A 14,261-nucleotide genomic window follows, 5' to 3' on the forward strand; every position below is an offset into this window, starting at 1 on the left:
GACACTAACTAAAAAAAATCCTCTCTTACAAGGATCAAAGTATCGTTAATATTGGTAACTTGCTTTAAGATTTAGACTTTACTGCACTGCAATCTGTTTGTTAATCTCTTAATCTGAATGTTATGACTTCAGTTGAAACACGTAACACCATCAAATATTACACTAAACTTTACGAACGTGCCATTACCCTTCTTTCCCTTGCACTTCAAATACTCGCTGCTATTACATAAAGTTATAAAAATAGGAATATTAGACATCAATACCTACTTGAACTTGTAATTCACAGAGAGTAACTTCAATATAAATAATGATACCTCATTTTTCGTTGTTGGTCTTTATTAGAATTTGAATATGCAGTAAGCCTCAGACCTAAGTGATCTTCAATTCTTCTTATAGTTTTGCAGTCAAATGCAGAATCATTCCATTACAACATAGAGAGACTTCCAGAACAGTTTCTGTAAGATGAGCCTTACCCTGAGGAGATGGAGGCATATTCTGGAGATCTATCGGCTGCCCACTGTCCAGAGCTTCCAAGACCACATTAAATTTCTAATGCAGAAAAAACAAAACAGAAGATTTATTCTAGTATGTCCAAGACTTGCTAGCTGCCACAATGAATATTTGACACTCAGTGCATGTGGGTACAGCATAGGGTATGTTTAGCATTCAGGATTTCTTGTGTGCATACCTTGCCTGCCTTCATGTATTCCTTTGCTTTCTCCAGGTCCCCTTGCTGCTTGGCTTTTAGAGCTGCTAATTTATACTCCTTCTGCCTCATAAGTAGTATTGCTCGTGTGCTGCTGTTCTGGAGATCTGCAAGAATGAAACAACGCTGAGACTTACACAGAGCATGCAAGATGTGCATCCCTCGCTATGTCCATCTATTCAAACCTGCATTTGTCCTCTTTTGCTTTGAATCACACAGCCATCTTACAAAAGTCCTTTTTCCTCCAGTCTCCAGAAGTCCTACCAGACATAACAATCCCACTTTTTCCAATTAAAGAAAAAAAAGTCTTTTAGTCAATATCTTGAAACTCTTTAAAGCTTGGAATTCCACATGCCACAATACTGAAGGATAAACTCAGGCACAGGAAAAGTTAAGTGAAAGGTACTGATACAGTGCATACAAGAGCTCTATAACAATAACTGATTCCACTGCCAGAAATTCAGCATCCCACTGACAACTCTGTCTGAAACATTCAGCAGAGAAGTTCCAACATAAGCAGTGCTTTGCTACACAATACAAATATCAAGAAAGATGTAGCATTAAAATAGTGTTGCAACTGCTTATCCTCTCAGATCATGGTACCTGTTTCCACGGTAGGACTAGAAGCAGCACGACCCTGTAGAGACTCTGATTCCAGATGCTGCACTGCCTCATGAGAGGTCTTCTGCTCATCAGCTGCAGACTCAGCTTTATTCTCTGGTAGGACACTGACTGAATCTTCTGAATTCTCTACCTCCACTCCCATGGCTTGAGATAAGTGAGAATAACTCTTTCCTGTTGCAACAGGAGGTGGCATTTCTTCCTCATTGATTTTTTTGCCTTTCTTCACTGCAGCCAGCATGGTTTCCAGCGTCTAGCAGAGATGGAACAGCAAAGTCAATAGGCATTTTCATCAAACATATTACTAGCATAAATCATTAAAACACAAATTCTTTCCCTTATACGTGATGGGGTCTATTACACATGCCACTACAGAATGCTGCGCTTTGGCTCCCTATTTTTCTGCAAGGCCAACTTCAGTGCTACCGAAAGGTGTCCAATTATCAGAGCAGCACAACGCAAAGGGCTTGTTACCCAAACTATATAATTGCAAGTACCTCAACACCTAGAATTACTGAATAGCTGATGTGGTCCACTCAGCTTTGTCACGGAAAGTCACCAAAGAAGCCATTTATACCAACTGTCGATGCATTTTATGTGTTTAAAACAAAATAAAATACACTACTCTGAGATGTCACTGCCTGTGTGGATTCAGGGAAGGAAGGAGTCTGCATACCTATTTAATGCAATGAGAAACGCCATTAAATACTAACAAAGGAAATGGAGCTTCAGCTGGTGACCTATGGCAAGAAGCTCTCACCACCTGTAACATGGGTTAACTGCTGCTCATTTTTTTAAAACCCTTCCTCCACCACAAACATTACTTTCCTCAGTATTTTTTTTTTTAATTTAAGGTTCAGACAAAAGATCACCATGCACTTTAAGCCAAAACAGAAGCTTTACTTCTTTCATCTTCCACAGAAACTGAAATGGAAGTACAGAAAGACAACAACAACAACAAAATCTCATCAGTACCAGAATCACTGCTATTTTTGGTTAGCCATGACATTGTTTGACCTATTAAGCAACAATGGTAGATACTTTGGTCTGACTGCATGCGAGATTGGGGTTCAGACCAGTACAGCAACCCACGCACAGCTCTCTCTTCTCCACGTGTGGGATGACAGACTGACTGGAGATGGAATTAAATGCTGAGATTAAAGTTCACAGTTCCAAGAACTACGTACAGGAGATAACTGTACACCATTTGTTGGCATGTCATTTTGCTAATTAAGGAACTGTGAGCTGTGAAGTGAGATCTAGTCTATTATCCTTAGCTACACAGCTTAGGCACAGGGAAACTCCCTACCTTGAAAAATAAAGGAGGTGGCAAACAGCGCACTAAGCTTCGTCATTGGATGAAATAAGCCAGTTTCCCTGTCCCTCTCGCTCTCTGAAAGGTCAGGTGGTTTCATGTACATTCCTTTCAGAGCTAGCAGGCAGTGGACACATACAGACATGTCCTTTCCCGTGCATTTCCTCCCCTGGGTTTGGCCTCAGTTGTTCCCTTTGTACCCTAAGACACCTGGTAGCTACTGAGACATTACATTCTTCCCTCAGTGGACAGCACTGAGCTATAAAGCTTTGCTCAACAGGACAGAGCTGGCTGCTGCCTGAAGTGATGCAGGAGACCAGATGAAAGCAAACAGGGAAACAAAGGCACTCTGCACAGTGATAATCACCAAGCACTACCAACTAACTACAAGCACGCCACCTGGCTGAAAAGATGCAAAGCTGACAAAACGTCTCCTTGCTGCAATTCTTAATTGCCTTAATGAAAAATCCTGTTCTATTCATTTTCAAGCACAGCCAACACACTCAGGGAACGGTATCCCCTTCCTTTGTCTCACAGAACTGAGTGGAAGGTTAGTATCTAAGGGAAGGCATCAGTGATGAACGGGAAGGTATATGGGCTAGGAAAGCTTCTAACCTTTGCTTTAAGGTAACACTGAACAGTCATCACAGGTCAAATTCAGATCTAGATGGGTGGGTTTAACATCAGCTGCCTCCAGCTACCACTAACCACATTCAACAGAAACAAGGCTGATGCACAAAAGGCATTTGAAGTTACACTTTATCTGTGTCTTTGCTACATCAGATTGGTAGTAAGTAACAAGAAATGTTTTTAAAGTAACCCAAGGCAGCATATTAGAATTTCTCTTCCCTTCCAACAAATTCACACATCTGGATGAACTACACTTTAGAGAACTGACTTCGCCTCCCCCTTATTCACATACCAGATGAACCCAACTTACCTTAAGGCCTCTTTCGTATCGGCGTATTTTGGCACTCTCACCTGACTCCTTTGCGTTAGAAATTGCTGTCCTATAGTTAGCAATTCTCTTCTCTATTGTCTGTTGCAGCTCACTGGTAACAGCAGGAAGTGAGGTGGTCTCAGAAAAAATAATAAAACAAATCAAGAAAACTTATTTCATCCAACTATGCAAGTTTTCCCACAGCGCTGAAAAACAAATACTCCTCTTCTACTCACACTCCCGTTAATCAAGAGCTCAAGGACGAAACAGTCTCTAAAACAGAGGAGCACTTGTACTATGCTAACGGTCCCTGGATCCACCTCTGGGCTTTCTCTCAAAGGCGTAATAGAGAAGAATGGGTGGAGACATTTAGAAAACTCACAGTCACAGGGTAATTGGAGCCATGTGGTTAGGGAGTAGGTGAAGAGAACAGTGAAGTCTCTCAAACACCGAACAACAGAGGGTGTGAAGAGGTATTTTGGCACAAATCTTGACTTCTTATTTTTAAAACATGCTAGTTTACTCCCTTCTGGGGTTCTTCAACCTTGTTTTACTACAACAGCTCTTTTTCCTCCTCCTGCAGCCTGGAATTAGTTCAGTGACAAAAGCAGCCTAAGCAAAGTTATGAGTAGCTACTTACAAATACTCCACAGCTACAGAGACCCTTCAGCTGGCTACTGATGTAATTATTGCTATTATCTCTATAGAAACCCTCTCAGACCCATTTGTTAATGGGCCCAATGCACAAGGGCACTGGAATCTGTAGCACACAACAGAAATGTGGCAGTAACCGAGTAAAGGATTTGACTGCATGAGGATTGACAAATTAAGCTGAGAAAGCTAATGCTACTGAGAAAAATTCCACGAAGATGTCAAAGATGCCGAGTTATAACAAGTCTCACAATTTCAGCACACCACTCAATACTCTGAGGGGGAAGATATGAACTCTGGAAGCCTGAACTGCAGTCTGCATGCTCATAAATATAATGAGGGACAAGACATGCTTGATTCCAACTGTTTACCTCCTCAATTCTATCCTAATGTTAAAAATCATCCTCTGAACAAAGCAAAAAATTCACCTATGTCAATAGAGCACTGGTTTCCACAGAGAAGACAGCAATAGTGTAGTTTTTCCTTCCTTGGAGGACAAGAAGACCTCTCTAGATCCTTGCTTGTGAGCCTCATATAAGCTGCACTACAACAGTGATTCAGCAAAACTGTCAGGAACATGAAGCTCTTTCCTACCTGTGGCTGCAGTTCAGGTTGCCCATTTTCTGGTTCAGCTGTGGATGGCTCCATTGCTATCGTTTCATCCTCACAGCTTCCTGTCTCACCTTCCACCCCCAGAACTTCTTGCAATTCTGCCTAAAGTAGAAGTAAATGCCAACAAAAGGCTTTTCCTCAAAATTTCTATTTCCTCAAAAGACAAAATAAAATCAAGTCTCAAGCTCCAAAACCTTTGGATAGACCTTGAACCCAAACAGAGGGTCTAAACATCTTATATGCCAGTCATTTTTTTTTAAATTATTTTATTTTTTATTTTTAAATGAAACTGGTTCCACTTGTATTCACAACAGGAAGCCAGATACCACTCAAAAGCTGCACTGCAGCTCCAGGATCACTGCACGAGTTTGTGGTTAGAGACCTGAACCTGGAGAAGTTCAGAGAAGTACTTTTACAAAGATCATTCAAACTGAAATTTGAAATTTCCAAAAAGCATCTATTAACAATGGCAGTCAAAACCACTGCTTAACACTCTTTCTCTAAACCCTGCCAACTAGATCACTCACTGAAATGACAAAGAATTTCTTGGGAGACATTATCTTGGGCCAAGCGCTACTCAAAGCAGTAGCAAAATGGTGACAGACATCCCTTTAAGGAGAATGTCCCTGGCTGTATTTCACCAACTGACATGGAATGGGATTCCCACTGTTGCCCCCACTTCTCTAAGACCCTCATACATATGAATGTTAGTTAGGAAACCCTCTTACTCTGGTGTGCAGGGGGTTGGATCCTGCAAAGCCTTATAACTAATGGAATGCAATATTTTGCAATATTTTAGGTTCTCACCATAAAGTTAACAGACATTTTTGCTAGATGCAGTTCCATTTAATAAAAAAAACCAACAAACTAAAACTTTTTGCTAACAGAGTTATGCATACCAACAGGTCTGTATCTTTCTCCAAGTCTTCATCTTCTGCTTCTTCCTCCTCATCTTCATTCAGGTCCTTCATACACTCTGCAGCCATCTTTTCAATATGATCCATGGGCAGAGGAGCTGTAAAAAGAAACCACAAGGAGCCATAAACCCTAAGTAACAGTTATGCAGTCACTGGATATAAATTCTAAAGGAGTTGCTACCAACTGAACGAGAGCAGTGACTTCTCCTCTTGCTTCCCTTTATCGGATAGTGTCATAGGTAAATGAGAGTATATTCATGGCTAAAGGGCAAAGACTGGGGAAGCGAACATCCAGGAAAAAAGCAATACTATTGTCTCTGAGAGAGATAGTCAAGGCAGGCAATAAGACAAGGAAAATGACTGCATCCAATACCCTAGCTCAGAAATTATATCTCAGGGAGAAATAATGTCTGTTTACTAATACAAGGAGCCTGAACGGCAAAACCATAAGCACCATGATAGACTAGCAGGTATGGTGGGACACAACAGTGCTCAGAAAGCATGGCCACAAAAGAAAAAGATACTTTTTCTGTGGTAGGTTTGCACGGTAATGACATTTAAGACTGTGTAAGAAAGACAAGTAGGACTGGATAAAACAACTGCTTCAGGGAAAAATTACTATAAGTCACCTCAAGCTCCTAGGCTGATTTAAGATACAGATAAGTACCTCTACGATGTTATTTACAGAAACTTTGTCATTATGGAAGACTTGAATTTTCCAAAGAAAAATTGGAGAATACTACTATTCTTGGATGTTATGTCAAAACTGTATTCCTCAGTTAAGATAAAAATCAATGGAGGCACAAGAGCAAATAAATATAAACTCTTGAGGAATAAATCTGATTAGAAGTTTTTATCCATGAAGGGAATTACTAGAGCAGCCTCTGTCCCCAGTAGGAATAAACATCTGAACCAGTTTTAAGCTGATGCTAGATATTTATGAAAGGTATTTATGACGTGATTGTCCATATTAACAAGGCCTGGACTCAGCATCTTTGTCAGGCCTTCCTGTTCTGTGTCCTTTGCCTCATGTCAGTCTACTCTAACAAAATATAACTCACTCCTGGTGAATTCTGACTGACAGAATAAATTCTGACCCCATATGGAACAGAAGTGGTCCACATCCATCCATCTCTAAGTGCCAACAAACTATTTCTTTCTCCCAGTTCTATCTCTTTTCTTCTCTCCCTCATGTTGAGCTAATTTGAGTTAAAAGTACTGTAATTCCCAAAGATCTGCATGTACAGATATGACCAAGTTAGCCCAACAGTTAAACTCATGAGATGCAGACACTTGCATTGAACATCCCAGCACACCTGCCGGTAAAATTTCTGTTTGCATTTTCTTTCAAAGCCAAAAATACGTTATTGTGCGTATTACAACAGCGCATACAGCTATAAATCAAGCAAAGTTCAAGGCACTTATCATAAATAGTACTGAGCTCAAAGAGTTCCCAATCAAACTACAACTAACTAAATCACTGGAGTTTTGTATAGGGTCTACATTACGCTTGAGACTCCAACAGCTGATCCATTTTCTCGGTCTACAGTCTTAAGCACAAGAATGTCTCTCTCTCTCTCTCTCCATCTCACGTTAAACTGGGTACATATTTATCCTTTGAAACCGATGATGCACATTAACATCAATTCTAGAGACATACTGAACAACACAAGCCATAAGCCAAACTACTTGCTGTTAACATGATGAGCAAGGAGGCCCAGCAAACTATCCATATGTTTGAAGACAGCAAGAAAGGAAGACAAGAAAATCTTTCTACCTTGAGAAACTACTTGTTTTACACATCAAACACTACTGCAAAGTCACACTTGGCATACAAAAATAGAATGCTCCAAATCAAGGCATCATACTTGTCCTGAGCCCAGGAGCAGCAGGAGAACACTGGCACAGAGAACTGCTAAGCAAATCAGAAAAAGTGCTGTTTCTTCTGCCTCTCTAACTACACTTCTGCATTTTCTGCACTGCTGTCTCATGCCCATAAGATCTTCCCTTTTCCAAGTCTTTCTTGGCTACTTTGTCTTGCAATTTCTCTTTAAGCTTCAGGTCTTTTCCCTGAAAACTCTACTTAATTCCTCCTTGTCAAGTTCTCATCTCTACTTCATGCGGTGCCAACCACGTCTTCCTTAACTATCAACTTCCTCCATGCGCTCCCAAAGGTGAAGTTATTTGGACACAAATGCCAGCTGTCCATGTAAACACTTCTGATACTTCCCTATGCAAACATATGACTGTGACTCACCAGTCTCAGTAAATGTTGAATAAAATACAGATTTTTCAGGACAGAGTTTTATAGTCCATTTAAATGGATCTAAAACAGATCCCATCCTTCCCCTGCATTTGCTGAATCAGCTGGAAATTAACCCAGGTACAAAGCTGTTTCTGTTCAATTAATCTAATTTACCACACCAGTGCCTCAGTACCTATATCAAACATGTTGCTCATATATTTGACCCACAGCAAAACTCTGCAACTAGGATAGTAGGCCATATCCAAAGGCAACTGTCTGTACTTCAAGGGTCAGAGTGTCCCTTACGTGAAGCCCCACTAGAGGCAAAAAAAACAACTGAGCCTCCTCAGGGGTTGATTCAGCTCTAATCCAGTATAGCAAGTTGAGGCTACAATTTCAAACATCTGAGTGGCTGACCAAGTGGCATTTACCAATCATAGACAGCAGAGATCTCTGTACTTAAGATGGTGCAACAGTACAGCTTTTGCTGCCTGCATCTTCAAGCTAGAGGGAGAGATCACTTGCCCCCCATCACAGCTCTAGAATGTAAATCCAGGAGTGAATTATTGCACCTCGTGCTCAGCCAAGAACCGAACACTAGTATGTATTGTACTGGGTCCCTTTTTTCTGTCCTTCTCCAGACGGGATCCATGTCTCCCCTGTACTTACTGTACCCTCCTTTCTAGGCACCAGCCTGCATCCTGCCCCAGCCATGCACCATGTCTCCATCACTACACTGTACCAGGTCTCATGAGTTCCCAGTGCCAACTGTCCAGTTGTTCATCTTCCATGAGCTTCTAATCTATATACTCCCAATTCTACCAGGAAAACAGAATAGCTGTAAATGATTTTGGAAAATAGTTTTATGAGCCATAACATATACTTTTAGAAGGCGTAGTAAATGTTAATTTTGCACTGTCTGAAGTTTCATTTGCCTCTTATGAATAAAGAGACTGAAAAAACACATTAAGTGACATGATCAGGGTGAGAAGGAAGTCAGCACTTGAAAAGCTGACAATTCAAGAGCTTCCGACACACAGATTCATCCTCGAAACACTATCCTGCATGTTTTAACCATGAGTAACCTAAGTCCAATGGCAGAAGTTCTGGTACTGTGCTTATTAGCACAATTATGCTTATTAGCTTTAAGGGTTTACTGGAATCTTGAAATTCAGAGAGCGGAAATGATTTAGAATTTCGTTTTAGATACAAACACCTCCTCTGTGTCTCATCAATTACAGTGTTTAGACAGTCACTTTTTCTAAATATTTTTAAATTCTTCACTTCCCTGCTGTTCTGTGTGAAGTCCCTTCAAATATTACAGGCAAATTAATGCAGAGCTATAAATAAGGCCGCAGTTGCACTAATTCTTCTTTCCAGCATCTGCTCACACACCTGTAGCAAGGGTAGGTCCCATTCTCCTTGCCCCATCTCAACCACTTGCTGCCACCCCTCCCTTGCAGCCACAGCAGTGTTCAAATAGGCAGGCAGCAAACCAGATCAAGGAACTGATTCAGCTGAAAACCTAGCACAACAACAGAAGTTTATTTTTATAGATCAGTTTCCTGAACCAGCTCACCCTGCAGCTCCATAAATATGTATACCAGCTTAGAGGTAGAGCATGCTCACTAGAGACTGTCCCTCTCAGCAGCAGCCGTGATTTGTAGTAGATTACAGCAAGCCTGTAAAACACTGCATTGCTGCATGCAAACACTATCAGCCAAAATTAACAAATGCTCAAAATATTAAGAATAGTAATGATCTATTACAAGAGACACTCTAACGTCCTGCATAACACAAGCTACAGGATTCTCCCAGTAATTCCATCAGTTCCAGGATTTCCCTTTTACAACGGTATTCAATTTTGGTTACAGAGTCCAAGTAACTAAAAATACAATGCTCATTCAGTAAATTCAGTCTTTAAACAAAAACAGAAGAACAAGCAAAGAACAAACAACCCACTCTCCACAAGAAACACAATTTCCATTTTGAATTCATCTAGCACCTACTACACCTTTTTATGACTTCATATGCTAAACAAGCATGTCTTAATTTAGTCATTAAATTGGCTAACCATCATATATCTTTTTCCTATGTCTAGAAGAGCATAGACAAAAAAACCTCTTACCCTTTTTGTGGAGTAAAAACTTAAACCTTTCAAAGTAAAGGAAAGGGTAGTTGCAATTTCAGCTTCTATCAGCGACGAAAAAACATTTTACATAAATCAGTGATTTGCAAATAGGTATCTTTGATAAATTATTCAGGTTGTCAATAAATAAAATCCAGATACTTTAACTTACTTTTCCCTTTTGGTTTTGATTTCCCTTCTTTCACCTTTGCTCCTGTGATAGCAGCAAGCTCTGCTTCTAGGTCCCCATCATCCCCACCTTCCTCTGCACCCAGCAGCATCTCTTCAGGATTGAAATCTACAAACAGCCCCAGCTGGAGCCAAGAGAAAATAAAAAATAATAATAAAAAACCCCCCCTGCAGTTAGAACAGAGATGACACTCAAAAACATCACACTGCATGGATTATTTAAACATTTTGATGCATTCTGGATTCTGTTTATTTTTTTTAAAGCCCACTATCATACTGCTTCTATTACCAAAACAATGCATACCAGGCACCCATAACTGACATAAGGTACACAAATCTTAATAAGCCACAAATGCTCCCTCTAAAACTCTACACAATCAATGATTTCATAAAATCAAGCCTATCTAATAGTCTGACATAACAAGGTAAAATAAAATGATGTCTGTTATACTGAGCCTCATGAAGCAGAAATCAACAAGGAAGTTCAGGGCAGTTTCTGTAACAGCTAAGCTAAAAAATATTCAATCATCATTCACACAATACAGGTCTGACATGCGTACACTGCAGAGATTTCACCCTTATCTCTCGGAAGAAGCTATATTTACATATACAGAACTGTTCTGTACTTCTCGTTACCTCAGTTTGTAAATCATAAACACTTGGAAAGTGCATGCACACACACAGAGAAACACAGCCATTACAAACCCAGCAATGCCTACACTACACTGGAGAAAACAATCAACTGTCTGGAACAGCTAAGTGACAGCATCTCGGGTAATATTATTAATAACAGTAATCAGAATTTGACAAAGTAGTGGGGGTTATCACTCAATTGTTGTAAAACATGCCAAAGGACACAAGTATTAGAGAAATCTCTGAGGTCTTAGTCTAAAAGGTGTTCTTCTAAGATGCCATTTTGTCACAACTTTTATATTGCTGGTTAAGATACTAACTGCGCCAGAAATAACAACATTTTTATTCAAAGTATGCTAAGCTTTTTTATAAACATGAATTAACTGAATTAGATTCATCCTATGAGGTAGGTGGAATAGCTTTCCTCAGACTTTTTTAAAGCACAAGCCCCTACTGGCTTCTTGGTCTTCACATGGCCAAGTAGGCAGCAGTTCAGCTTCTCTCAAGCAAAGGAATAAAAATCAGTTGTCATTATTACAAGGGTTAACAATCTTCTCCTGCCTCTGAGCATCTGAAGGGCTGCCAGAAGCTGAAGCTGCCTCTCATTTTATAAACTAGTGTGAATAAGTAATAACAACTTTTTTTTTTAAACTTTGTAGGAATCAAGGTACTGGTGGCTACTGCCTTGAAATATTTTGTGTCCCTCTTCGAACCCTTTTATAATCCCAAAGAAGAATGTGAAACATAGCTGAGAAACACTGATTCCAAGGACCAGGAACAGTATTCAAAATCGGCAGCTATTTGTTTACTAGGTGCGATCCTGCCCTTGACATTCTGTAAGGCACTGGGCAGATCAGTTAGCCACCCTCTGCCTTATCCATCTCCCTTCTGTAAAACAAAACTAATGTTTTGTTTTACAAAACAAAGGGTTGCAAGATCAGTTAGCCACCCTCTGCCTTATCCATCTCCCTCCTGTAAAACAAAACTAATACATTTGCAGTCTTGGATAGAGTGGAAAGAAGGTCAGGTCAAGACAAGATTCAATTAAGAAATATTTATAATGGTGATCTAAAGATTCAAGTTCTATTCAAGTTCATACCTTTTATCAATGTGCAAAATGGATCAGGAGTACATGTGCTCTGTTCATTACTACACTGCAAGTGTAAAAAGTGAAGCAAGTGTAGTCATGAATGAAGTCAAGAACAGAATCCAGCAGTTGTAGTTCTAAGTCTCTCAATCTGTTCAGTCAGGCACATTTCCAATGAAATTAATAGTATTAAAGAAATGTTTAATAAAACAGAAAAAAAGAGGTTATAAAAAATTTGCAGTTTCTACACTACATAGCACAAAAAGTTCAAATAGGGTTCATTTGCAGGCTGAATAACTAACTGTATTGAATTAGAAATTAGTAAAATATGTTAATAAGATCCTTTATTTACTCTTTATCTTTTTAGAGTGTGGTTTCTTTTTTTGGAAGGGGGAAAGATATTTTCACCTTTTTTCTTCTCCCTTGTTCAAATGAACTAAATTATATGCTACCTCTCCAACCGAGAAATGCAAACTTTCATATTAGAGCAATGGCGACATTACAGATCTCTAACTAAACCATTCTGCCTCCACTATGAGAATACAGGTTCCTAAGAATCACCAAAAGAGAATATCTTAGCTATTTTCTCTATCCCAATATTTTTTCATATTTCCCTATATTCTTATCAGTTATTCCTCTTCTGTATGTTACTTACCTCTATGCTACCTTCAAAGGTTTCTAAAGTTCCATTCTGGTTCTAACATGTTCTTTACCTCTAACTGTACTCTGTTTTTCTTCCACTCTTCTACCCACAATTTTGCCTTGGCTGTATTTCCAATTTTGACACCGTTGCCTGATTTTCTACACCTGCCAACCATGACTAAATCATGTTTCTCCCCTCAAGGCTTCTGAAACTACATCCAAAGGTAAAAAGTATGAGAAAAAACCCAACACATGGACACATCTAAGCTCACTTTTAGCTACAGGAGAGGGACATAGGCTTATCAGTCTATCTGTTGCAAGAAAAAATGACTATGCACAGGGAAATTAAAATTAATTGTCTCTGGTGTAGTACCTTAATGTTCTCTCATATGTGCCCCTGAATTTGTTATTTGATATTCTGGTCCTCTTGTTTCTGGTTTTTTTAGAGGTGTAAGAAAAAACTCCATACAGTTATTGAAGTTATCATGAAATCTCAGTATAGCTAGAGTAGGAAACTACTATAAGCATGAGTCATGAGGTCTCATGCAAAGATTACAGCATTACAACATTACAACATTGTGGGTTCCCTGCAAGGCCTTCACTGCTGCGTATCAGGTATTTACTTTAAGAAGAATGCGCTAGAGGAGAAAGCAGGAAAACAGGCACCACACAATTTAAATTTTTTCATGGGCCGGCAATATCTTATCAACGCATGGGAGATTCTAGCAGGAAAACAGCAGCAAGAGATCTGAACGAGACTACTCTGACAAGCAGTAGGAGGTTTCCGTACCTGCTTTGCAACCACATCTCCCTGGCCCTTTGCCTTCCTTACCTGCTTTGCAACTGCAGCTCCCTGGCCCTTTGCCTGAGGGCTTTTTTTAGGTCTTCTGCCAAGCATGCTGGTTCATGAATTTCAGAGGATTATGTCTCTAAGGGACTGAGAGCACATGAAATTAAACATCAGTATCCTCGTCTGTCTCAACGCACTGCGAAGTGGACGAAGGCAGGCGGCACAGAGCAGGCTGTGCACAAACCTGCGGCTTTTACCAGCACCCCCAAATACTGGGCAACACCAGGAGGGAAAGGGGACGGCACACACCATCTCACACACTCCTCAGGGCCGAGGCCCGTCAGCGCCGCCTTCCCCACAGCCGCCCTCCGCCGGGAGCCCAGCCCAGCCGCACCCCTCCCTCCGCCTAAGGCGGCTCGCTCCCCCGCCCCCACAGCCCGGCCCGGGCGGATATGCACCGGCAGGTTGGCGGGACCCCCTCTCCGCCGGACCCAGCGCCGCGTGAGGGCGGGGCAGGCCCTCCCCGCCCCGGCGCAGGGAGGAGCCGGCGGAGGCGATAGGCTGAGCGCCGTGTAAATAACCGCCGCCTCCCGCCAAGGGGCCGCGAGCGGCACCGTGACATAGGCCGGCCCGTGGCGGGCAGGCCCCGGCTCACCTCAGCCTCCCGCCGCCCGCGCAAAGGCGCCCGGTGAAGCAGCGCCCGCCCGGAACGGGGACGCCTTGGCCGCGGCTCCAAGGCAGCACCGCGCCTGCGCGGAGGAGCGCTGGGGGCGGTGCTCGAGGAG

At 41.2% G+C, this 14,261-nt stretch overlaps 1 protein-coding gene across 4 annotated transcripts in view; it reads right to left on the reverse strand.

Annotated features, from left to right (window-relative positions):
• The window catches only part of CC2D1B (coiled-coil and C2 domain containing 1B), a 35,889-nt gene extending 21,654 nt beyond the window's left edge, over positions 1-14,235 (reverse strand). For 2 of the 4 annotated variants that reach the window (XM_075508771.1, XM_075508774.1), the window contains exons 1-9: positions 14,132-14,235; positions 13,519-13,623; positions 10,308-10,449; positions 5,745-5,860; positions 4,828-4,947; positions 3,583-3,720; positions 1,310-1,580; positions 689-813; positions 474-549 (exon numbers count right to left, since the gene is read on the reverse strand). In XM_075508771.1, the coding sequence (XP_075364886.1) occupies positions 474-549; positions 689-813; positions 1,310-1,580; positions 3,583-3,720; positions 4,828-4,947; positions 5,745-5,860; positions 10,308-10,449; positions 13,519-13,584 (1,054 nt within the window). In that variant the 5' untranslated portion in view covers positions 13,585-13,623; positions 14,132-14,235. Of the gene's footprint in view, positions 1-473; positions 550-688; positions 814-1,309; positions 1,581-3,582; positions 3,721-4,827; positions 4,948-5,744; positions 5,861-10,307; positions 10,450-13,518; positions 13,624-13,785; positions 13,900-13,934; positions 14,012-14,131 lie in introns of those variants that run through there. The other 2 variants (XM_075508773.1, XM_075508772.1) reach the window with 2 other exon arrangements.
• Positions 14,236-14,261: the final 26 nt, after the last annotated feature.

The sequence above is a fragment of the Mycteria americana genome, chromosome 7 (genome assembly GCF_035582795.1).
Source record: "Mycteria americana isolate JAX WOST 10 ecotype Jacksonville Zoo and Gardens chromosome 7, USCA_MyAme_1.0, whole genome shotgun sequence".
Classification (NCBI taxonomy): Eukaryota; Metazoa; Chordata; class Aves; order Ciconiiformes; family Ciconiidae; genus Mycteria; species Mycteria americana.